The 25033-nt window shown below is 44.0% G+C and overlaps 1 protein-coding gene across 1 annotated transcript in view; it reads left to right on the top strand.

Annotated features, from left to right (window-relative positions):
- The window catches only part of CHN2 (chimerin 2), a 228516-nt gene that overhangs the window by 105903 nt on the left and 97580 nt on the right, over window positions 1–25033 (top strand). The window contains exon 2 of the mRNA XM_081102278.1: window positions 24136–24174. Coding sequence (XP_080958404.1) covers window positions 24136–24174 — 39 coding nt within the window. The remainder of the gene's footprint in view (window positions 1–24135; window positions 24175–25033) is intronic.

Consider the following 25033-nt stretch of genomic DNA (forward strand, 5'->3'; position numbering starts at 1 on the left):
AAAGACATTGTGCCTCTTTTTGGTGTCAGTTAGCATCACACCATGGGTACCAGGCAATTGACTCAGGCCTTCTTAGATGTTCTCCTGGCTCGGAGCCACACCAAGTTCTTTTAAATGCTACTTGCAGTCTTTAAGAGACACGTATGAAAATGTAAATAGCTTTGAAAAGGATTGCTAAGCTAACTAAACCTAAGCAGTTTCAGGAGTAGGGTAGGTTTTAAGGGAAAACACTTATAGCTGCTGCTTATGGCTGGGCTGAAACATTGGACTTTCCTGGGACGGTGGTCCTGGCCAAAGTTTGTTTCATTTTGGGGGAAATGTTCCATTCCTGGAGTAATGTTTGCAGGAACTAAAGGGAGAAGAGGTGCAGCATAAGGAGGTGTGGATTGGAAGTTAGGAGACTTGGGTCATATTCCCAGGACCAGTTTCTAGATAGGTTCAGAGACCTCTGTATATTTATCTATAAAATGAGAACATTGGGTCAACTTACATTCATCTGTAATGTCATTCCCAGAATGATCCTGTGATACTTTATCCTAATCCAATCCCACCTTCTCCATCATCGTTCGCTCAAGTTACATCACTTCCCCGGGTCTCCGTTTCTTTCCTCAGTTGTATTGAAAGGGATGATTAGTTCTGAGGTTTCTTAAATGATCAGGGCTCACAGAAGCCTGGGGAGAAGCAAGATAGGGGTGTGGAAAGGGACTTCCTGTCCTCCTCCTTCCCTGTTCAACCAGAACAACTCAATATTTATCTGTTGGTCTTTGGCATAAGCTTTCATTCTGAGAAAGGTTTTTATTGTTGCTTTTCTTTTTTTTTTTCCTACTAATGAATGCATCTTAGTACATGTCCAAACAGCATACTATCATAAGTGACTCTGAAGCTCCCATCTAGTTAAAAAATGTGATATTAAAGCTCCTTGAGAGCAGGGATCAGGACTTTCCATTTTATCTTCATTACCCTTCATGGAGTCTAAAGTAGTAGATGTTTAACAAATGCTTGTTGCATAAATCTGTAATGATAATAATGATCATTGTTAATGAGCTCTTTTTCCATGCCAGGCATTCAGTGCTTTAGTGGGTTACCTCAATTAACCCTTAAATTAAACCTATGGCGTAGATATTATTTTTGCCTCATTTTGCAGATGCGTTACTGGAGGGACTCAGACTTGAGCTGATTAAAGGTAATGGGATATCTATTAAAACCAAGGCTTTTAATCTTTGGTGACTTGGCCTTGTTTCTGTCTATGGGACATACTGAGTGAGACCAGGGATCAAGAATCTGAAAAGCCAGGCCAACAGGAGGGGAGTGTCAATCTGCAGATAATACCAGGGTGGGGGTTGGAGCTGTTGTGGTTCAAGGTAGAAGATTAAGTCCATAGCTGTGAGTTCCCCAGACCACCAGCATCAGCACCACACAAGAACTTTACAGAAATACAAATTCTTAGGCCCCATCCCAGACCTCTAAATCCGAAAAGCCAGAGGGGAGGCTCAGAAGTGTGTGTGTGTGTGTGTGTGTGTGTGTGTGTGTGTGTGAATGAGCCCTCCAGGGAATTCTGATGCACCCTAACATTTGAGAACCATGGCTGTGGACCAACTTCAGTAACTTTGGTTTTGCCTCTGACGAATAGAGAAGCTCCTGGTGTTCTCGCTGTTGGAATAAAAGTTCTCAATTTACATCAATATGTCCCTGTTTGATATTTTTAAGATGAGGCTAGACAAGATGTTTGCTTCGACTAAGAGACTATCAGATTCCTTTTCTACCTTCTGTTTAGTCTGTAACCTGAGGCTCATCCCTTAACTCTTGATTCTTTGCCTGTAAAATGTGGTTAATGATGGCTTGCTGACTTACTGGGATGTCCAGAGAAAGGCATAATTAGAGGTTGTGCGGCCCTGGAACCCAGAGCGCCACATAAATACTGCATATTAGTAACCAGTTTATGACCTCAAATGCCACCTACAACCTGACACATTTAACATTTCTTCCTTGAAATGTAAAGCTTAGAGTTCATTTAACAGTTTGATATTTGCACTTATTTTTTATTCATTCTTTAGCCCAAAATTGAGTATAGGTATGTGCTTCCTTCAACCTTCCCGAGAAAGTGGGTAAGAAAAACAAAATGAAAAATCAGGCCCATCTGAGAAAATGAACTCTCTAAAGCATAATACTTCATTGACTGTCAGACAAGGATTCTACAGAAATTTTGAGCAGAAAGAAGGGAGGGAGGGAAGGAGGGAGGGAGGGAGGGAGAGAGAGAGACAGAGAGAGAGAGAGAGACCCCATAATCACAGAGATGCCTATGGTAATGCTGGTTCTCTGAGACTCCAAGCTGAGGTGGTTCGCCTTGTGCAAAATTTTCATTTCTGCTCATCTTTCTGACAGTAACCCTCCTTTTCCTATTCAGGACCCTAGAAGTCTGAATAATATGTTCTATGTGGTCATTCTTTATTCAGCGTAGGCAAATGCTTCCTTTTTTAGGCAAGACTGCGTGTCCTGAGTATACACTCATTTTAGATTAGATTTACAAGGCTACAGGCTAGTTTGTTTTACTCTGGAGTAAAGTTTCTTCTTCCCCCTTAATCTTAAGCAGATGAACAGCCAAAAAGACCCAGATGGAGACCCAGGAAAAGCATTTCTTTGGGGAGTTTGACAAGGGCTGAATTTCTGTGGGGGATACACATGTGGGTATATAAGCAAAGATATGTGTATAAAAGAGGCTTTTATGCCAACAGTGTGGTCTGAAGGAAAAAATTTAAAATGCTAACTGTAGCTTTCATTTTGTATATTATAACTTTACTATTAGAGCATAATAACTGGAAAGGGGGAAAAACCTCCACCCTTTTATTGCCATTTCCTGGCATTTTAAATTATACACTATTACCGAATTTAAAAAATAAATAAAAAGAGCAGCAGAAAAGGGATCGTTCAGACCCTGAATCAACTCCCTCATCTATAAATGGAGTTTCGAGTAAACAAGATTGTTTCTCTGAGTGCCTTATGCTGGGGGTCAAACCTTACAATAGCCTAAAATAACAAGTCCAGACATGTTTTCCTCATTGGAAATAAGAAAGACATCCCGCCATCTGCTCATGGGAAGAAAAGTTTTGCAATAAAGCGAGCAGCTGCTGTCATTTCTGAGGAAAGGTCTAAATTCTTTGGGAGGCAGAAATGGTGCCGATGGTGCTAAATCATCACTCGGGGTACCATCCTTTAATCGTGAATTACCTGGGAAGCTGTGTGTGTGCTTAGGAGTTCCAGGGCAGAGTCTCTTTAGAAGCTGGTCTAACTTCACAGCTGCTTGGGGTTATTCATTGCAGACCCAAGTGTTTCCTTTTCAAGTCCAAATAAGTCAAAATGAATTGGAGGAGTAATTCCCTGGAAGGGGGAAAAGAGAGGAGAGGGACTGGGCCCCTCCCTCTCCTTGAAAAGCGCTGGTGGAACCCAAGAATGCCTTCTGCTGCCATCACAGCCTGATGGCCATTTGCTATGCACCACAAGGAGATGAAATAGTGGCAAGTCCAGCCAACTGTGAGGGCTGTCAGCAAGCCGAAAGGAAGAGTTAACTCCTCATCTCCCACGCTGGCACTTAAGCCTTCAGATAAGGCAAGAAAAATGGCCAGCCTGCCCCTCATAATAGAAGAGGGTCCGGCCAGAGATATTTCCTCATTTTTTCTGATTACCTATCTTCTCTGGGCTTGTCTTTTCTTATTAAGCGTAAATTATTCGTTTTCAACATTCTGAAAGGGCTTTAAGAAGATCAATAGCTGTGAGGTGAGGAAAGAGAATATAATTTCACCTCCCTCCTTTCTCTGAAAGCCAGCTATGCCCGCATGGTGTGTGCTTCCTGCCAGCTCGGTAATAATTAATGTACAGCGTGTATTTAATCTGCAGAAGCTTATCAGGAAATAAGTGCATTTAATCATTGTTTGGATGATTCTAAAGCATGTTTAGTATTATAATGTTTAGTCGGCAAACCTCTGTAGTAAAGAAAACATGGCGTTTGATTGAATTAGGCAATTTAAAGTTTCCTCTTGTAATTTTAAAACAGGAACTGTTGCTTTTCAGATAAGAAGCATTTGTTTTCAGGGATCTGGATGGCAGTTTATTGCGGTTCCTTTCTTTTTTGAACTCCCTGAGCTTTCACTGTCTAGACTACTCATTTCTCACCTTTCAGCATCTACTTTCATTCTCTTTCTATGCCCTCACCTGACCAGACTATAAACTCCTTGAAGGTAAGCATCATCTTCTCTATTTCTTTAATTCTCAGTAGCTGGTCAGGCAGTTGTAACAGATTGTATGTATGTGATCACATTTCATGATCTAACCCATTTCTTATTAAAATAGTAGGTGCCAACTCATTCTCCTTGAATATCATAAAGTCATCTTGAAATTAGTATGCGTGCCAGTCTCTATTCTGAAATGACCCTGACCTCATTCAGCACAATGGCCTTTAGTCAAATACTTCAGTTCTGGGCTCTTGAGATATGAGATGACCTGGGTATTACACTTAAAACGCCTGATTTGAGCCTGTGTTACTGGAATGAATGGTCTTTATCCCAGTGCCCAGGCCAGATTGGCTCATTTCTGTGTGAGTGAAATTGGGAATTTTTACCCCTTTGAAACCCTCCCACAATTGGAGAACATCAGAAAGAGGGGGTACCCCTCTCAGATGTATATTTATGCATTTATTCGACGTAATACAGGGTTAAGGAAGATGACCTTTCTGAAACTTGGTTTTGGAATTTAATCGTGGTCACGGATTGACTTTCAAGGGACAAACTCATGTTCTTTGTTGTTGTGTTTGCATGTGTGTGAAAAACGAAGGAATCAATTTAGTATCTAGGGTGTATCATTTAAATTCTTAGAAACCCCATAATTGTAGGTTTGTGGCATGCATATTATATGAAGAAAAGAAAAATGGCCCAATAAAATATGAGGCCTTGCTATGCTCAAAATACATCACCAAAGAGTAAAGGGGAGAGTGTCGATGATATAGTTTTTATTTTTAGAAAAACCAAGGGCTCAGATGAGAGCTTCCTTACACTGAGTCAGTTGAGCGGGGTATATGGTGGAGCGATGGAAGTTGGTTACAGATGTGAAATGATGCAGGGCATAGCAAGCATAAATGTTTATTCTTACTCTAAATTTAACCCACCAACATTGAAGCGTTGGAAGGGAATTTGCTCTTTGGGATTGTGGGCATGAACTCCTCTCTTCATCGCCATGGGGATCAGAGGCAGAGCTATGGAAACTGTGGGAAGATACCCAAGCTCCCTCCTCTCCTTTGGGCAACATTTTTGGCTCCAGTTTATAAAAAGCAAGTCAAAAGTCTCTACAGAAATAAATGGCCTTAGCCTTGTTCAGGTCTTGTTTCAGGGTGTTTTAGCCTTCTTCTATAGCCTGGGGGATGCTAAAGGATTTTGGGCAGGGTCCTGACAGGGAGAGAAGGGACACTCAGCTGAGATGTTGAAAAGAAGCAATGAAGGGATTTATTTCCAGAGGTGTAGATAGGCCAGCAGAACCAGGAGATTCTGGAGCACCCAGGGGTTGTCCACGGTGGGAAGCTAGGACCACTTCTGGGCCTGAAGGGGCAACAGGGGGAAACTGTTACTGGAGTGTGGGGACAATTAGAGCCCAGGACAAAAGCTGGGACAGTGGTAGTCATGGGACAATGGAGGGTCCCATCCGCTGCCTACTCATATCCTGCCCACACCTCTGGTTGACTGGACCCAGTTGGAAGCCAGATGCAAAGGAGTGTAAGTAGTGTAGTCTGTATAAGTTAACTTCCTCACACATGCACTGAGGGTCCCCCTAGGAGAAGCAGAGAACACTCCTATCAGAGTGTCAGAGTCAGTTCTTCTCTTCAAAATCGGGGTTACCAACACCATGATTGTTCAATGGACTGGCCGGGGGATGTCCCCCTAAGAAATCAGAATTGGGGTGGCGAGTCAGCTTGTATGATTTGAAAAAATATTATGGATAGTACAATATGATTTACATCCATAAGAGGAGAAAATAAACAGCCACTGGGAGTAGTGGTTAGGAAGCCTTGTACTGGAGTGGGACTATCCAGGTGTGACCCCAGAGTGGCCCTCTTACCAGCTGGGCTGTCTGGGGCAAATTTCTCCCTGAGGCTCCATTTGTATTTTTTAAAGTAAGGACAATGATCATACCTACCCTGTGGGGGTTTTGGAGGGGCTGAAATGAAATTGTAACTGTGAAGTTCTTGGCCTGGGACATAATCAGCACTCAGGAAATAGAGCTGCTAACTGCTAATCCATCTTACAGAGAGGAAGGCTCCATCTTGGCTGTGGTCCTATCCCCGGAGATGGCCTTCCTTCTGCACCAGAGTCAGAATGTGGGTGAGGATAAAGCATGAGTGTTTGTGTTTATTAAAAGGGAGCGTAGGCCACACTGGGCTGAGAAGCTCCCACTCTCCCCTCCCTTCTTAGAGCTGTGTGGGGTGTTGCTTATGTCTTGGTAGGGGAAATAGGAAGCAGAGAAAGTAACTAAAGAAGGGTGTGTGCTAGTTTCTCTTAGGTCAGGGGTTGGCCGGGTACTCAGAGCAATAGCAGACCAGGAGGCACGTCCTGGTTCTGTGTCCACGTTCTCCACCGCCATCCCACACCAGGGCCTGATCCCTCTTCCCTGAGCCTCCATGGCTTCATGCTGGGACTGCCGCTGAAGGAGTTACGGGTCCTCCTCAGAATCTGATTTTGCAAAATGACCATTCTTAGGAGGAGAGATGACACAGTGAGTGGAAGAGATCCAAGCAGCTAAAGAGCAGATCAAGAAGAAATTGAGGTCTCTTGAGAAGCAAAGATGCCATCTAAGAATCTAAAGAAGACTGGCGTCTTCTAAGTTGGCTGTGTTTCCATGATATTTGTGTAGTTTTTAAAATCAAAAGTGGAAACAAGTTGGATGAGCATGATGGCAGTAGCCTACTTAGGAACTAAGGGCAGAATTCTGCTCTAAACTCATGAAGTCCTGGCACCGCTTATACTGAGCATGTTCTATTTCTACCACTAGCATTTTCCTGACTGATTTCTTCTCTAGCTCTAGACTTCTTTCTGGTTTTTCAATTTATGCCCCTGCTCTATCCCAAACCCATCCATGAGCCAGCAGCTGCAGAGGCAGGCCCTTGGTAGCAGTGACCTCTGGATTTTCAGCAACCATGGTTAAGAATCAGGCACAAGATGAGTGTGCAAGCTGGGGAGAAAGGACTAGATAAAAACAACAGACACACTGCACTATGGGGATGGCAGTCCTTGATATTTGGAAGATTGCCTGGTTTTTGATGATCAGTAGATTTGACTACCCTGCTATAAGGAAGAATTAAAACCCATTGAAAAAGCCATATGATAAATGTATTCCATCTCATAGTCACTATTTCACCGCATAAGATGAATGTACAAAATTTTGATGGATCGAGTTGTAGCAATTTGCCATCACAAAACTGCCATGGTGAGGAATTAGAAACATTCTTCTTATAATCCTATTTGGAAATAACTGGTTTTAGAGAATGTCCATCAGATTGCGGGTTTGTCATGTAACTGTCCCCTAAGTGTAAAGATTAGGGTCAAAGGGCTAGAGTGGAATGAGAAAGTCCAGTGTAGAAATAGCCCAGTAGGTGGATACAGGAAGCCTGTGTGGGGATAACTATGTCCATATTGGCTATATTATCTCCAAGTCAATATTGATATCTTGGGTCATTTACTATGACTGAAATAAGCTATCTTAATCGGTAGATACCTTTACCATACATGAGTGTAATAGCTTTAAAAACAGTGGTGATATAAAATAAAATACGTTTAGAAAGGCATATAAAATTCCGCAGGAAAGTTCTCAGTGATGGTCCAGTCAGAGTATGCCTGCTTTCCAGAACCATCTATTCAGTACAGTGTGCTCACAGGAGCGGAACAAGGGAGCCAGTCCAGCCTTCTCGGTCTCCGTGGTGGGTGGGTGAGGAGAGCCTATCACCATGTAACAGATGAATTGAATTCTGAACATAGAACCAATTCTAAAGAAGCCACAGGTTGCATATGGAAGCCCTACAAACAGCTCTTGCTGAAGGCTGAGCCTCTTGACCCAGCGACTGGTTTGGAATCTGTGATCTGTTGGTGCCCAGAGGAACACTCGCTTCCTGCCAGAGGACTCGCCGCCTTGCATGTGGGAAGCCCCTAAGTGCTCTACCCAGACACTGGAGGAAAAGGACCTGTGTTATTTCAGGGCCCCCAGTCTAGTCGTTTCTGGCTGCTTTCCTCTGTTCCAGTCTGAGTGCTGACAGCCAAATTGTAGGCGCACTAGTGAGTGGTCTGGATCAGAGTGTAGGTATGTCAGGTGTGGCGCTCTGCAGATCCTGGCTGGGGAGGCGACCTCCGATGTGCTCCGTTGTTCCTCCCCCTTTCCTCCCACCAGCCAGCCTGTGACTGGTCACGTGGACCTCTCGAACGCTGTGGCTGATTCCTCTCGCTTGAACCTTGAACTGAAAATACAGGGCTGGAATAGACATCCTTAAGGAGAATCTGATTTTTTTCTTCTACTTTGATAGTGGCCACTCAAGCAAGCATTTTTTGAGCACCTGGTGTGTATAAAGCTCTGCTTTGAGCGGTGCTGAAGAGAGGAACGCTACAGGGGAGCATTGGGGCGTGGGGCCACAGGGGATGCTTTCTCTGGAATTCACCCCCTGCTTTCATTGCACTGAAAGCCAGAGAATGCTCACTGGGAGTAGCCAGGGTGTGGCTCCTGCCTAGAAGAGAAGGTGAGGAGGCAGGCTGCCCTTGAAGAACTCCCCTGTGACCCTCTGCTCGCCCCCGACACCCTTGACAAATCACAGCCGCCCTTCATTCAAAGTCGGCCTGTCCTTCTTATGTTTGTGCGTTACAGGCAGGCAAAGGTGGCTTTTGTCAAGGCCCAGACTTGCGGTGGAAATGACTAGCTGGCCTCTGGGAGAAAACACTCTTTTGTCTGAAGCGCTCAGTGTACAAACCAAAAGGTCTCCCTCCTTCTCAAAATGCTTGTGTGAACTCAGTGTCCCAGTTTGTTCTTTTAACCTTCACCTCGTTCTCCCTTCCCATAACGCAGAGCCTAGCCGACTCCTACTCATCCTTCACTGCCCAGCTCCAGTGTCATCTCCTCTGTGCAGACTCCCTCTGCCAGGGCCCTGGCTCCCGCCTCTGGGCTCTTGCACGCACCCCTCCCATGGACTCCATTCAGTTATATTCCCTTGAGAAGTGGGAGCTGCTTGAGACCAAGAACTTTCTTACTCATCTCTGTGTACCCAGCGCCTAACCTGGGCTCAGAAATAGGGCGGCGGGTAAATATTTGTAAAGGGGCCAATTAGGAAATTGACAAATGATCTTTCATGGAGGCCCAGGTGTTTAAATACACTCTTCCTCCTTATGACGATGCTGCTGGAAATGGATAAACAGGTTACAAGGACAAACGGCCTTTGCCAGGGGATAATATTAAGGAAAGGTTTGTTTTAATATCTGGTCTTTGATTCTGGAAGCAGGAACTCTCACACGCTGCGATTAGGAAGACGAATGTACCACTGTGCAAACAGCGAGAGGGTAGGAGTCTCCGGCTGGCACGTGGTAGGGCTGTCCTGAGCGCTGTGAACAGGCAAACACTAAGATAACAGCGGGGGACAGGAAGGGGGGCTATTCTTCTTGCTCTGTTATGTAATATAAATACTTTCTCTTTCAGGAATCCTGGGGACCACTTGTTGTGTGCCTCATTCTTAACCCTTTAAGTGTAGATCCGCTCATGCTGTCACCGCCCTGCCACAGCCGTGACAGGAAGGCTTTCCTTCCTGCATACGTTTGTTCGGGCATTCTGCACAAAAGTGATAAATACATGTAAGGCGGAGATTAATGCTGAGCTTTAAATTAGCATCTTGCAGGTCGAGAAGGATGGGTGTGAGGGCGAGTCTTCACCCTGTTTCTCCTGCTTCCTGTGCTGTTTTTGTTGCTTTGTGGTGTGTGGGTGGTGAGATGTCTGAAGTGTTGCTAATGCATGTGTTTGTGATCTTTAGAAATATCTTCTCGGTAAGAAGCTATTTTTAAAGCAAGTGACGAGAAACCATAGAGCACAGGAAAGCCAACCTTGAGGCTCCTCGAGGCTCAGCACCCATTGCAGCCCTGCTAGACAACCTGACGGGGCCCCATCAACATGCACTTGACTGACAGTAACAGGCAAGGTTTGGGTTGGTTCTAGATGAAGGCAGAGTTAATATAATCTTGGATCTAAGCAAACAGGTTTCACATTGTGAAGCAAGTGTACTGAGACCCTGTGATAATGTATGGTGATATAGGTCAGCCTCCCAAGATGACATGTTGTTATGTTTATAGGGCACAGGTGAGCTGGCCAACTTTGAGCAAAGGTATAGTTCTCTTTGGCCCTCGGGTTCTATATCTGTGAAAGCAGCGGTCGCCAACCGGTGGTCCGCAGACCACTGGTGGTCCGTGAGGTCCGAAAGGTTGGCGACCGCTGTGTGAAAGGGTGCTGTTTGGAGATCCCAGGTGACAATGTACATGAAGGCTCATGATGTAGCAGAGCTCAGTGGGAGAGGGGAGACTTTATAACGGAAAAAGCATGGTTTTTCAGAGTTGGACAGACCTAGATGTAAATACTCATCTCTGTTACTTATTAACTAGGTGACTCTGGACACCTTCACTATTTCTCAGTGTGCTCACCTGTATAAAGGGATTGGTAATACCTTTTACATGCAGTGACTGCACCTGTAACATCTAAGAACACAGTATAATGAAAACTTGCCACAGATGTGTTTGCACTGAGGATATATGCCCCAAATTATCTTTCAGAAAGGAGGGTATCATGTTCAATTTTATTTTATTACAAAATCTCTCAGATCGTTGGGTCTCTCAATTACTTTATTTTCAAACCTCAGTTAGCGACTTTCTGGAAAAGGCACAACAGACCTGGAATTACCTTAATTAATGATCGTGTTGCCCCCTTGTATAGAATTCCTTTTTAAAAAGGAAGCTACAAAATGTAACCCAGACATTACAAGTGTGAAATGTAATTGTAAACAATCCTTTTAGAAGTTTTTTCTTTTTCAAATAATGTAAAAGGACAGAGGACACCAAGTCTCCCTGCCTCTCCTGACCCTGGGCACCCAGCTTCCCACCCCCACCCCCTAACCTACCCCGCCAGGGAAGGCAGCCTGGACTCTGCAAACACTGGGCTGGCAGCACCTTGCTTTTAACACTTAGCATTTTGAGGCCTTTCTAGACCAGCCACCTCATTCCTTTCAGCACTTTTTAAGCAGACTTTTAAAAGGCCACTTTATTATTTGATTAATTAATTTTAAATTAATTTTTTTGCAGTTTACAGTTGATTTTTTTTCAGTTATAGTTGATATTCAATATTATATTAGTCTTAGGTTTACAGCATGGTTAGACATTTATGTAACTTATGCAGTGATCCCCCCATAAGTCTAATACCCACCTGGCACCATACAGAGTTATTACAATATTATTCTCTGTATTTCCTGTGCTGTACTTACACCCCTGTGACGATTCTGTAACCACCAATTTGTACTTTTTAATCCTTTCACCTTTCCCACCCAGCCCTGTAACCGCCTCCCCTCTGGCAGCCCTCGGTTTGTTCGCTGTGTCTACAGTTGATTTTATTCATATATGTAAGCGACGGAGCAGGACATGTTTGGAACTGTTTGATTGGCTGCTTGGGACTGTTTTTCTGTGACTGACGTTTTTATTGGAGGATAGTTGACATACCATATTATGTGGGTTTCAGGTGTGCAGCGTAGTGATTCCATGTAAAGTTCACTCTGAGAAGCAGTATAGCCGGTGGTTGTGTTGTGGAGGCCCCCTGCAGGGCGGTGACAAGCCAGCTGCCCTCCTGAGACATGAACACGTGTCTGGGGCTGGAGAAGATGTTCAGTGACAGCATGGTACTCAGAGGCTAAACATGTTTGCTCTGAAAAGGCTAAGGAAGGAGCAAGTACAATGTGCCTTGGGAAAACAATGTCTTAAATGACTCCAGAAGTGAGAAAGATTACACAGAGAGAATTTAAATCAAGTTGTTCCATTAAATGTGTGTGAAGTGATGAAAGCACTATCTCTAAATGTGTGCATTATTTTATGCTGGAATTTAAATATGCATGTGTAAGTGAATTAAATATTATGAGTCGATATCTCTGATTTCATTAATATTCCTAAAGGTGTACATATTCAAAAACATTCTTGGGGTGATCTTCTCATTAGGAGAATGGAGGCTGCCTTCTGATTGGGGGTTGTTTAGGGCCTACCCTCCAGTACTGAGCAGTCCTAAACAAATAGAAATCAAACCAAGTAAAGCAGGCATAGACTAAAAGGTTACCTCTATTACCAAGGGCAGACGGGAGGGGTGTTAGCTAGGTGAACTTACTAAAACCATTGATCCTCAGAATTAAGTATATGTATCGCAGAGCTAGACTACCTTTGTTTCCAGACTGGTACCTGGTTGATAAGCCAGGCCTAGGCATGGGCTGAATATTTCTATTGATAATGAAGTTGAAGAGCATTCATACATAGTAACATTGAGGAAGAAGGACAAGGATGGATGGATGGATGGATGGATGGAGAGAGAGACAGACAGATGGAGGGAGAAGGTAGTTAAGGAAGAGAGTAAGAGAGGGAAGGAGGGAAGGAAGGAAGGAAGGAAGAAAGGAAGGAAGGGAGGGAAGTTCAGGTAGTGAGATCTTTTGTTTGTTCTAAAAAAATGGCAGAAAACTGAATAATGTCATGAGTTTTCCCATTTCGCTAGTGCTATTTCTACGATGTTCAAACCATGTTATATCACTGAAGCAAAACAGAAAAAAGAAAGAGCTAAACATCTCCCTTTAGCTTCTGCACTGCTGATTCCCCTGTGGGACTGAGGCCATTGGGAGCGGGGGGGTGGGGGGGGGGTGGGGGGGATGAATTGGTTCTGAAGCGAACCAGATCTGGACTTGACTTCTACTTTTCCACTAACTATGTGACCATAGGCAAATGACTTCATCTCTTTGGGTTTTAGTTTTTTTATCTCTAGGAGATAAAAATACTTGCCTTACATAACCTACACTGTATGCTTCCTTAGCACACTGAACTTTGTCTATCATAACACTTCCTAGTTTATTGTACTAGTTTAATGTTTATTTGCCTTCATTGTTGGACTGAAGACACCTTGAAAGCAGGGACCTGGTTTTCCCTGCTCATGGCTATACCTTTATCATGTAGCAGAGTTCCTGGCATGTAAATATTTCCTGAAATGATGGATGGGTGGGTGGATGGATGGATGGATGGATGGATAAATGAATGGATGGGTCAGTGGGTGGATGGATGAATGGATGGGTGGGTTGGTGGGTGGATGGGTGGATGGGGAGACGGGTGGATTGATGGATGGGTGGAGATAAGTATGGATGAATGGGCGGATGGAGAGATGAATAGGTGAATATGTGGAGACACAATTCAGGAAAATTGTGAAGATCGGCGATAATGTATATCTGTAATGTACCAGACACTTTAAAATTCCTTTCTAATTTGGTAGGAAAGGAATTTCTCTCCTATTTCTACACTAGGACTCCCTCTATTTGACTCTGAATGCAATACAGCCAAATAGTCTACCTTTCTTTGCCAGCAGCAGCATTGCCAGGACCATGATTTATGAGCTGCTTTCTTGAGAATGTAGTCTCTCCCTGCCATAACCCCTGTATATCCCGAGACACAAATGCCCACAGTAGACTCAAGACACAGAAAGATATTATAGGAGAAGAAAGGGGCTTTTCTCAGTGGCAGGAGTAGAGAGCTGGCTGGAGGTACACCTACATTGTCTTCTCTAAGGAAGAAGACATCCCCTTCTACAGGAAGGACATGAATGAAAAAATAATTATCAAGAAATAACTGAGTAAAATAATCTCTTTCCTCTCCGTCCAGTCTAACCTTGCTATATACTATGCCTCTTTCTACCTCATACTCTGGTCGCATGCACAGGTGGCCAGGAGTGGGATGTTCAGCAGGCAGTCATTAGTGCTTGTTGAATGAATGAATGAATGAATGAATGAATGAATGGGTTGATATCTTTATTTCCTCTCCTAACTGATTCCTTGTGGTTAGATTCTGCATCTTGCCTTTATATCTACTCCCATGTCTACTGCAATATTTGATGCCAAGTAGGCTGTAAGCTCTAGATAAATATTTGTTGGATGAATAAATGTATGCCCAAAGGGCTTCTGGAGGAGAACCAGGAAGACATTCTTCTGATGAAAAGAATATGTAAAGAGGCAGGCAAATGCTAGAAGGGAGAATAGGGTGAAGGGGGTGGGGAGGAAGAGAGACAGCGCTCTAGGCTGAATGGAAGTAGTAGGTGTGCGTTGTCTTTAAACAAATAGCATTGGAGGAAATGCGTGAATGATAAAGAAGGAAATTATCCATCATGCTGCGAGGAACAGGCATTTTGTAGAAACTCTGGACCAGTAAAACAGGGAGACAGCCCTGGGAATGTAAGCAACCAGGGGCAAGGCAAGTGGTTTGGCAAGGAATAACGATGTCCAAATTAGAGCTCCTACTCGCCTCCATGTCACTGCCACACCTCCCCAAAGAGTTGTTTAGACTCGCAAGTTTTGTTTTCTCAACTTCCATGTACCTGTCATCTCATTTAGCTGTGGCTTCTACCCACACTCCACTGCAAGGTCGTCAGAAATCTCCTTGTTGCTGAAGCAATGGGTCCTTATGCTTACCTCACTTGAACACTTTCTAGAACAGTTCCCCATTTCTCTCTTTTTAGTTGTCCCCTGCCTTGCCTTTCATGTCAGCCCAGCTCATGGTTTCTCTTATTGCTCTGGTGTCTACTCATTCTGCTCTTCTTCTCAGCACTTAAATGCTGGTGTTTCTTGGGAATTCTGTCAAAGGCTTTCTTTTCTTATTCTGAAACGCATGCTGGACCACGTCATCTGTTTTAGTGGCAAAGTCACCATCTGTATGTTAGTGCTTCCATTTCTAGATCTCCAGCCCAGATCTCTCTTCTGAACTCTAAGCCTTTTAGGTATGTTCACTTGGCCGTACGTACCATAGACCTTCCTTTCCAACAGGGAAAAGCCAAGTACATCACCATCTGCCAAACCTGCTTCTCCTCTGGTCTGTCCTATTTCTGTGGATAGCATCGCTATCCATCTAGTTGCTGATGCCAAAAACCATTCGTCTTCTTCTATCCAAGCCATATGTCATTTTACCTCCTATCCTTCTCTGTTCGTACTCAATTCGTCACCAAGTCCTGCAAATTCTATCTTCTCAGCATCTTCCAAATTCATCCCATTTTCTCCCTCTCCGCTGCCTCCATTTGAGTTCAGATCACTAGTATCACCTGCCTAGGTTACTGCCCAGCTCCCCGATTGGCACCCCTCCCCATGTTCCCTCCCTCCAGTTTTCTCTTTCTCCAATCCAGTTTTACACAGCAGTTGGAGTGCTCTTTGTAAAATACAATTGGATGCTGCCTCCTCCTTGCTTAGAGTTCCCTTTCCTTCTAGAACAAAAGTAAGCCCTTAATTACCTGCCCCTGCTTCCTAGCTACTCTGAAACCTACACACACACACACACACACACACACACACACACACACACACGTCTCTTTATTGAAGCCAGCAGGCTGAAACCCTTCCAGTTCTCAGGGCCATGTTTTATCTTGCTGTTAGTTCTGACAGGCCACCTGTTGGTCCGTGAGTCATGCTCCATGAGCCCATTTGCCCACGAAAGCACTCTTGCCATTGGCTGCTGTAGTGACGTCTGAGTGAGAAAGTACCTCTTTGACTAGGCTTAATGTGCTATAGGTACTGGAAGTTGCTTATGCTTTTCAGACTTTGGGGACTACAAGCCTTGCTGTTAGACTCCACTTCTCTGAAATAGCTTTTAAAGGAGCTTTGGACAAGGCTGCTCAAGGCTAGAGGTAACTGACTAAGGCAGGGGAAGGGTCTAACTGCCCCAGACCACACTCAGCTATCCAAACTTCGGGAAGTTCTGTCATCAACCCTCCTCTTCTACACCCTCTTGCTATCCCATTGCCTCCTTACTTGTTTATATCCCTCAATAGAATGCAATTTTTAATTCAGGAAACGAGATCTATCTTTCAATAGTCCACTCTTTGTTGAGCACCTATTATATAACAGAATAGAATAAAATAGGTGGGGTCACTCCAGTTGCACTGTTTGTGCCCAGCTGGGGGGATGAGTGGGGGTAGGACCCAGCCTGGATTTCTCTCCCCAGGCCATATGCTCTGGCTCCAGGCTCTATCTCCCAAAGGAAGTATCTTCTTCACACACAAGTGCTGTCCACTTGCAAAGCTGTGAACCTGCCCGAAAGGGTTGCCTTTTCCTAACTCATAAAAGGTACTCAGTAACCTAGGGGAGACCCAGATATCAGGGGAAAAAAAGATAGATGAGGTTGTTGCAGTCAGTGCTCTTTGTCTAGCCTGGGGAGACAAAATATAAACAAATATACAAGCACATAGTCTGAAAGTTCAGAGAGTGCAAAAGCTCTGCAAAGCGGTAAGGAGGCTATTGGGGAGACGGCTTATGGTGGATGGTCCAGGAAGTGTCTCTGAGCAGCCAGCACACTGACGCTGAGATCCAGATGACAATCCAGCTGGCCGTGTAGAAATCGGAGGGAAGAGACCACAAGATCTCTAAGGCTGATCAGGATGTATTCAAGGATTCAAAGAAAGGCCGGGGTGGTTGAGGTAGAGTGGGCAGGAGGAGAGACAAATGAGGTGACAGGGAGAGGTGGCCGAGGAGCGAGCTTACCTGCCTTGCTCACTGAGGTGTTCCCAGGGCCTGGCTCCTTGTGTTTATTCAATAAATACCTGTTGGACGGAAGAACCTCATCATGCCTCTGCATATGGAATAAGTGACTCAGAACAGAAATGCCATGTGGCCCCAGTGCCCTCTAGTGACCATAAACCCCAGCCCAAGCCCTTAACGGCTTCATCGCCTTCAGAAAAATATCTGCTCAGCCTGGTCCATAGTTCCTGGAATGTGTCTTATTAACTAGTCTCTGCACGGAAGACTAAATCGGTTACAGAAATCCCTGGTACAGAAATCCCTGATACGAGAGCCCAGTCAGATGCACTTCAGGCCTCCATTCCTCGCTCAAGCAGCAGTTTCCAAAGAGAACGCATGGAGGTCTAATTTCTTAGGGGGCTTGAGAGAACCTGTGGAGGTGACAAGCATTGGAACACATTTCTGTATTCCTTAGCCAGTGTGACGGCAAGAACGCTCTGTAACAGCTTTAACATCGCAGTTAGGACGATCTCCAGATCATCTCACCCTCCAGCGGGGCACCCTTTGCCTGGAATGGCCTGGCAAGACCGTAGCCACAGGCTGCACGCTCTGAACCCTCCCATGCTTCCAAAGACCCACGCTGGGGCTTATGTGTGTGTCGAGGACACGTTGCAGCACCTGCATAAATGTAACATGCTACTTGTGCTGTGGTTCCTCACTTCCATTTGGATTCCAACCCACTGGGCCCATAATCAGCCGACATATCCTGAACTGTCATCTCCTCTTTGTGAGGCTGTCCCTTGCCTGATTGAAAACCTTCCACCCAACTGCCCTGGAAAGAGATCACGAACTGCAGCCCATTTGCAAATATGTGCATCAATAAATCAAAAGTGACAGCAGAGACCCGGCTCTCCTGGAGAAAGGATGGCAGAGGTGGGACCCAGTCCTTGCACCTGTTTCCCAAATGATCCCCCTGGGGCGGTCCATGCAGCTTTGTTTGGAATCTCCTTCAAGATGGGGCATCGCCAGCTTCCCTGGTAGATCATTCTCTAAGTCGGTGAATCTTTCACTTGTCTCAGTTACCAAAGCTCTGGCGTACTTTTCCATTCATCTAGTCATACTCCGCTGAGCCAGGCGGAGGAATCCGGCTCCCCTTAATGTTGACAGGCATTTCCTGTCTGGATGCCACTTACCCAAGTGTGGCACAGCGCGTTCTCTAATTTTGCTTCATTAATCAGTCCCCAAATTCCTTCACACTTGCCCCTCAGGTGGTTCCAGCAAATCGACATATTTCTGGAGCTGGAAATGTCTGGAGGCACAGAGCCTCCGCTGCAACCGCTACACTGCAGGGACTGAGGGCTTTCACCTTCCTCCGAGGCCACGTGTTTCCACGTGCACTCCTAGGAGCCTCTGCGCGTCTCCCACTCTGCAGGCGCATACTTAGTCTATCGGTGCATTTGCTAGTCGAGTCTTAAAGCCATCAGAAATTAAACTGTATTTTTATAATAGCCAGTGTTGGGGGCTGGGTGTGTGTGTGGTGGTGGTGGGGGGGGGGGGGGGGCGGGGCAACAGGCATGCTTCCACATTGTTGAGAGGCTCAGTTGATACATGTTTTTGAAGGCCATTTTAACAATAGCTTTTAAAATAAAAAATCCACAGACGGTTCACGCAGCAGTTCAGCTTCCCATAATCTATATGACACATGTAACGTATCATTGAAGCATTATTCTCAGAAATTGAAAATTGCCTAAATGTCTCTCTGTTGGAAATTATTACATAAATGAATTAAATCCATTTTGGTGTATTTATACAAGGGAAGACCAAGCCACAGTTTAACACAAAACACAGGTCTATGTGTACTCACGGGGAAAGATGCCAGAGAAATCATTCAGTTTAAAAGCAAATTACAGGACAGTATATATGATTATGAGGCCATTTTAGCAGATTTTTATTCTAGCCATTGATAGGACAAAATCTGGAAAGATTCATGCAAATCTATTAATGGTACTTTTTTTTCTGAGGTTGGGGACTTCCTAAGGCATACATTTTTTAGTTGGGCTTTCTCTGTTTCTCATCTTTTATGCTTAGTTAAAAAGAAACAGATATTTTTGTCATGCTCTTGGTCTTTGTCATGCTCTGTGGGACACATGCTCACTCTTGCCCCTTCTGTCCTCTCTCTGGGGCTCAGACGCTAGAGAGCTTTGCCACGTCCTGACCCCAGAATTCTCCATCCTCCCCCCGAGTTCGGAACAGTAGCTCTGTCTGCTCAGGGTTGACACTTTAGCACTTAGGATTGCTTCCAAGTTTTCACCTGAACTAAACTTTTATTTTTGTTTCCTATGTTCAGATTCTTTATGGATGATTTAATGTGAGTGGTTTTGTTACCCATTTTTATAATGTTTTGATCATTTTCTAAGCACCTCTGTCTTTCTTCCCTTTCCCCCCTCTTTGATGAGAGGAGATCCTGCTCCCAGCCTGCTTAGAGTCTCTCTTTAACATTTATATCACAGAATTATCAAGAGGGGCCGAGGGGGCCATGCATGGCATTTTGCTTCAGAAACCACCCCGTCTCTTCTTGTCTTCCCTGGCTCTTCATGCACTAACGCTGTGTTACATGAGAGTTATTTTTGTTGGGCATTTTTATGTTTTATTGTTAAGGTGCTTATTTATTTAGACAGCACATTAAAAATAAAACTACCTAGCACTCCCATTAATCTATTTCTCATTCATTTTAATTTTTATACAAACAATATGAACAGAAAATTTTAAAATGCAGGTGAACAAAGAGGAAAAAGATTTGAACTCTTTTATTTTCACTGTCAGGTATACATAGCAGCTGTTAATAATGGGGTTTATGGCCCCGTAGTTCATTTCTATGTATATAACTATTTACCTTTTCTTTTAAATGGCATTATATGTAATCAGTTATTTTGTGACCTGATTTGTTTAATATTTAATATAGCATGAATATTTTTTCTATGCCATCACATATTGATAATATAAGTAGCAGAGTTTACTACATGCCAGACACCAGACTATTAAATATATATTAACCCATCCTCTCCTCACAACATGCTGTATGTTGGGTAGTGTTATAAATCTCAGTTTTAGGTAAAAAACACTGAGTCATGGAGAGATGAGATCACTTGCTGAGGTCACACAGCTCGTGAGTGACAGAACTAGGTCCTAGATCGTCCAGCCCCGGAGGCCATGCTCTCAACCACACAGCTCCGATCCACACCATCGTTTTCATAGCGATAGTATATGATCGCTTATCTAACCAGTGTTAGACACAGAACAGTCATGAACAGCTTGTTCGTTGCTCATCTCTGTTCATGTGTTCCCTTACAACCTCAGGTTGAATTCCCATGAGTAGAATTGCTGAGTCAAAGAGTTTGCATATTTTTTAAAGTTTGGATGCATATTGGTCAATATTTTTAAACAATGTCTTTCCTAAGCCTTTTGAACCCCTATCATTCATTGTTTCTTTAAAAAGATGTATAACTGTCTTTTGGATTTAATTATCTTTTTTTTTTCTTAAAACATGGAACTTTATTCCACCTCCTCTTCCTTCCTTCTGCATTTTACCCATTTCTCTCAAATTTTTAACAAAATAATGCCTTTTCCAGTAGCATCAGGCCTGATGTTGTCAGGACTTCCAGTGCCTTGCACCTCCCGGAATTTAACCATTAGATGGGGGTATAAGCACAAATGGGAGGCTGTTCATTTGACTCAATGTCAATTTCTGTGCTATTAATTCTCTTTTGCTTTCTCCATTTTATTTTTTTTCTTTTAAACTTCACAAGAGTTGGAGTAACAAATCTGTCATATATTTTTTTCTGATTTCAATATATGTAAATGAGGGTGGCCTGCCTAGCAAGGATGACTGATGTGTCGGAGACCTGGAAGGCGGGGCTCCCTACTCTTGTTTTATGACCTTGAGAAAGCTGCTTCATCGACTGCATTTTCTTTTCCTTATTTGCCAAAATGAGGAAGGTGAACCAAATGGTCCGGAAAACCTATTCCAGGGTGTTTTTTTTAAGTGTCAGGCTACCCAAGAGTAAACTAGATTTTTTGAAAATTTTTGTGTGAAATTGGGGCAAATGTGCATGTTGGTGGGGTGGTGTTGGAGGCAGGAAAGATTTGTTTCAACGTGTTAAAAATACTTGTGCCTGGTCCCTGGACCAAGGCCTCCTAACAGTGTGCTTTAGTGGTTTGGGAAACGTGCCTCCAAGACCAAGGTAATTATAGTTGCTCCACTGACGCATGACAAATGGCCTCTGACTGTGAATTCTTTTATGGGAGAGAAAAACCTTCCATGACAACAGCACTGGAACTTAATTACAGGCCCCAGACCTGGAGGCAAGAATAGAGATAGTCATGGGCTGCAGTCAAGGGAGCGAGGACAAGAGCATGAGCTCACCTGGCAAGAGCCAGCACGGGGTGATGTCACAATGACAACATTCGTGGCACTTCATTGAGAACTTGCTATTTGCCAGGTACTGTCCCAAAAACTTTATATGCATGATCTCACTTAATTCCCATAATAACCCTAAGAGATAGGTTATGAGGCAAGTACTTTTATTTTTTTCTGTTTTATAATGATGAGTATTGGGAGACTCTTAAAAGGAGCTAAGTAACCTGCTCCAAGTTAGTTGTCAGAGGTAAGATTTGAACTCTGAAAGCTTATTCATTTACTTAATACACACCTTTTGAATGTCTTGTATATGCCAAGTACCTAAGGGCTGGTCATGCACAAGGGAAGGAGGCAAAATTCCTGCTTGTATGAAGTTTAATAGTGGGTAAGACCAGCAATAACAAGTCAACAAATCAATAAGTAATTTCAGTTGGTGATAAGTGCTATGACGGGGAGGGACTGGGGTTGGGGGGAAGCTACTTTACACAAAATGACAGGGAAGGACCACCCGGAGGTAACATTTGAGCTGAGCCCTACACGATGGAGCCCATCAGCCATGCAAAGACCTGCTGGAGACCATTTTACCTGGAGGATCCACAAGAGCAAAGTCAGGGCTCAGAGAGCTTTTGTTCCAGGAACAGAGAGAAGGGCAGAGTGGTTGGGTGATAAATGAAAAAGGGGGAGATGTCTGCAATGGAGTCAAGAGGTGGACCAAGCCCAGATGGCACAGGGCCTTGTAGGCCACAGTGTGATGTTTGCGCTTTATTCCAGATGCAGAGGGTTTTAAGCAAGGGAGCGTTATGTTCTCCAGTCTCTATAGGCGGCTTTCTTCACCTCTAAGATATGTTGCCAACGAAGAGCAACTGGAAGGTGATCAATTGTGTACATGAGGGGCAGTCTAAAGGAAAGTTAGAAAGTTTGGAGCCAGTGTTTCAGATGAAGCAAAAGTCTAGGTTTTTCACAGAACAGCAAGACAGAAATGGGCAGTTGACAGTCACCTAATCCGAACCTATGACTCTAGGTAAGGAGACCATAGGAAATCCAAGTTGAGCATCTGAACTGTATTTTCAACCCTGAATAAGGAGACTATCTCTTATTTGGGGGACCATCCCTCAAAATGCAGGAAGTTGCAGTCTAGGTTTTGACCATTCTTGACCACTCTTGGTCAGGGGTTGTGCTTGCCTCATGGTATAAATCTCATCCAAAATAACAAGACATTGCAGCTTTGCATAAATGATATCTCAGGGATTTAGATTCCTATGTCATTTGGTGTGTGTGTGTGTGTGTGTGTGTGTGTGTGTGTATGTTAATCTTTATCTTTGAAAAATGTTTTTGAAGGTGCCATCAACATTTTAACATATAAGATCTGGCTTTCTGGGAAGGTGACATTGTATGGATAGTTCTAGACTTTTATTCTCAGTTTATAAACTTAATTTATTTTCTTTGAATGTTCTTTATAAACAAACACTCATGATAACCCATTAAATTGGTTTATGTAACAGATAGGACAAGATTACTTGCTTTTATAGGTCAAAAGCTCACTATTTTAAGATATTGTTCTCTTTAGTTGTGCTTACTTTGACAAAAGAATTAATAGCTTTGCTTTTATTCAGCAAACTGAGTTTGAATAACAACCTAAGCCCTTAGGAATGCACTGTGTTTGTGTGTGTGTGTGTGTGTGTGTGTGTGTGTGTGTGTGTGTGTGTCTGATTCTCTATCTGTAGGTTTCTGGCAGTGCAGGCCTAACAGTACACATTTATTTGAATGAAATTACCTTTGGAGGCATTTAGTTGCCTCTGTGATAGGATGGGCCCCAGAGAGCAAGATATTAATTGTGGAAGAATTTAATTGAAGCTACCCATGTGTAATTGAGTAGGATTGGGGAACGTTCACCACTCTTGAGTTAGGTTTTATTTGTAAGTAACATATTTGTTTCTCAGTAGGGGGAAAAATACTCAAACTATCTTATGCCTGAGGTTAGCAGAGTTCTGTTTCTTTGCACAAAACTAGTATGTGATGGTGGCACAAGGACAAGGACAGCATGAGGGTGGCTGTGGGATGCCGTGGGAGGGTGGGACGACGAAGGCAGAGCTTCCTACCTAAAGGTGTGAATGAGAGAACTCGGCAGGTTCCCCCAGCTCAGCTCAGCAGTCTGATTTGGGGAAAGATGTTCCCTCTGGCTGTTTAAGCTGGAGCGTGTTCCACCTCGGCCTTCGCTGGGAGCGGGAGCACTAATAATTCCGTCAGAATTATAAATTCAGCTGTCAGCACTGGGACTGTTGAGTCAACCGAACAAGCAGATTTTCTTCCATTGTCTGTTTTTCAAGCTGGTGAATAACAATTTCATCCTCTCCATTTTGTCGTAACTCTTTCGCTCTGACACTTCTGATGGCAGAGAGGTTTTCTCGAAATTTCTAGTCAATTCAAGGAGATAATGCGATTCCAATTGAACCGTCAGTGTCCCCGCTGTCAGACCCAATCTTTTTGGAGTTGTTTGAGTCACACAACCTCCCAGATTTAATATTTAACATACTTGCCACTTTGCATCTTCCCTCAAGTCTTAATAAATGGGCTAAAGGTCTGATTGGAAACTGTGAGATAAATTATATGTTTATTATGCCAAGTTAAGTAAATACTGTTTGAAAGGATGACTGGAGGGTACAATCAAGTTAATTGCTTTAAAAACCCTTTTGGGTTTACTGGGCTCTATGAAAATGGTTAAGTAATTGATTTTGCATGGTAAGTGATCTGAAGGAAGGGGTGTTGAGTCCGTGAGGTTGCCATGCATACTTCGTCCCTCATGCCTGGGACTGCCCAGAAATGAGTGGTGGGGCCCCGAGACCCAGGGCAAGTGCTGCTGACACACTGTTGTTCCTCCAGAGAATGTACATGTTGACAGTTGGATGGTCAGGCTGATGGATGGTTGTCTTTCTTTTTACTCTAGATGCTGAAGAATACCAGCCTCCGATATGGAAATCTTACTGTGAGTACCTGAAGTGGGGATCTCCCTAAACCCTGCAACAGGCCTGCCTGGAGAGCCATTCCGGCCACTGATTTAGTGCAGCAAGCAGCCCCATCTGACGGCCCGGAAGCTCTTTGTTTTTCTGTTAGGGAGAGAGAGTGGTCAGAGAGGTCTGGAAAAGCACTCTCCCCCGGCCAGGACCCCCAAGGACCGCTGCCTGCGACCCACTCAGGAATCCTTATTAGAAAAAGATGCCTCTGATTTAGGACTTTCTTTCTTCTTTGTTTCTTTTTTTTTCTTCACATTTGGTCAGCAAGGGTAAATGTTGAGTTCCTTGAATTATGTTCTTGGCCAATATCTTGTGGCTATAAAACCCTATGACATTTACCACAAACAGGTTAACAGAAAGCAAAGAATAACGTTGGGTCACTAAGGGTGACTCCTTAGAAAGAGATCATTGTCTGATCATCGGTCACCGTGCAGCTTTCCCTCATGAAGGCAGACAGTTGTCACCACTGCAAGCTCCTTGTCTCCTTGATATCACCCACCAGGCTAAGTGCGTCCCCTGTCAGAGAGGAAGGAGTGCGGTAGGTGGAAGCCCATTGTGCGGAGAGCCAGGGACACAGGTTCTTGCTCAGGCCCTGCTTCCAGACAGCAATAAAACATAATTATTACTATTGTTATTGATGTTGCTGTTGTTTCTACTGCCCACGGAGACCTGCCATGGGTCAGCTGCTGCACTAGCTACGTGCCTGAACTCCCAAGTTCTCGCCGCAGCCCTAAGCAACGGGCACCATTACTATCCCCGTTCCATTCATACAAGGAACAGCTCAGGGAAGTTCTGTAACATGGCAAAGGTTTTACCAAAAGCCTTGGAATG

This window comes from Myotis nattereri (assembly GCF_964212035.1).
Source record: "Myotis nattereri genome assembly, chromosome: 11".
NCBI lineage: Eukaryota > Metazoa > Chordata > Mammalia > Chiroptera > Vespertilionidae > Myotis > Myotis nattereri.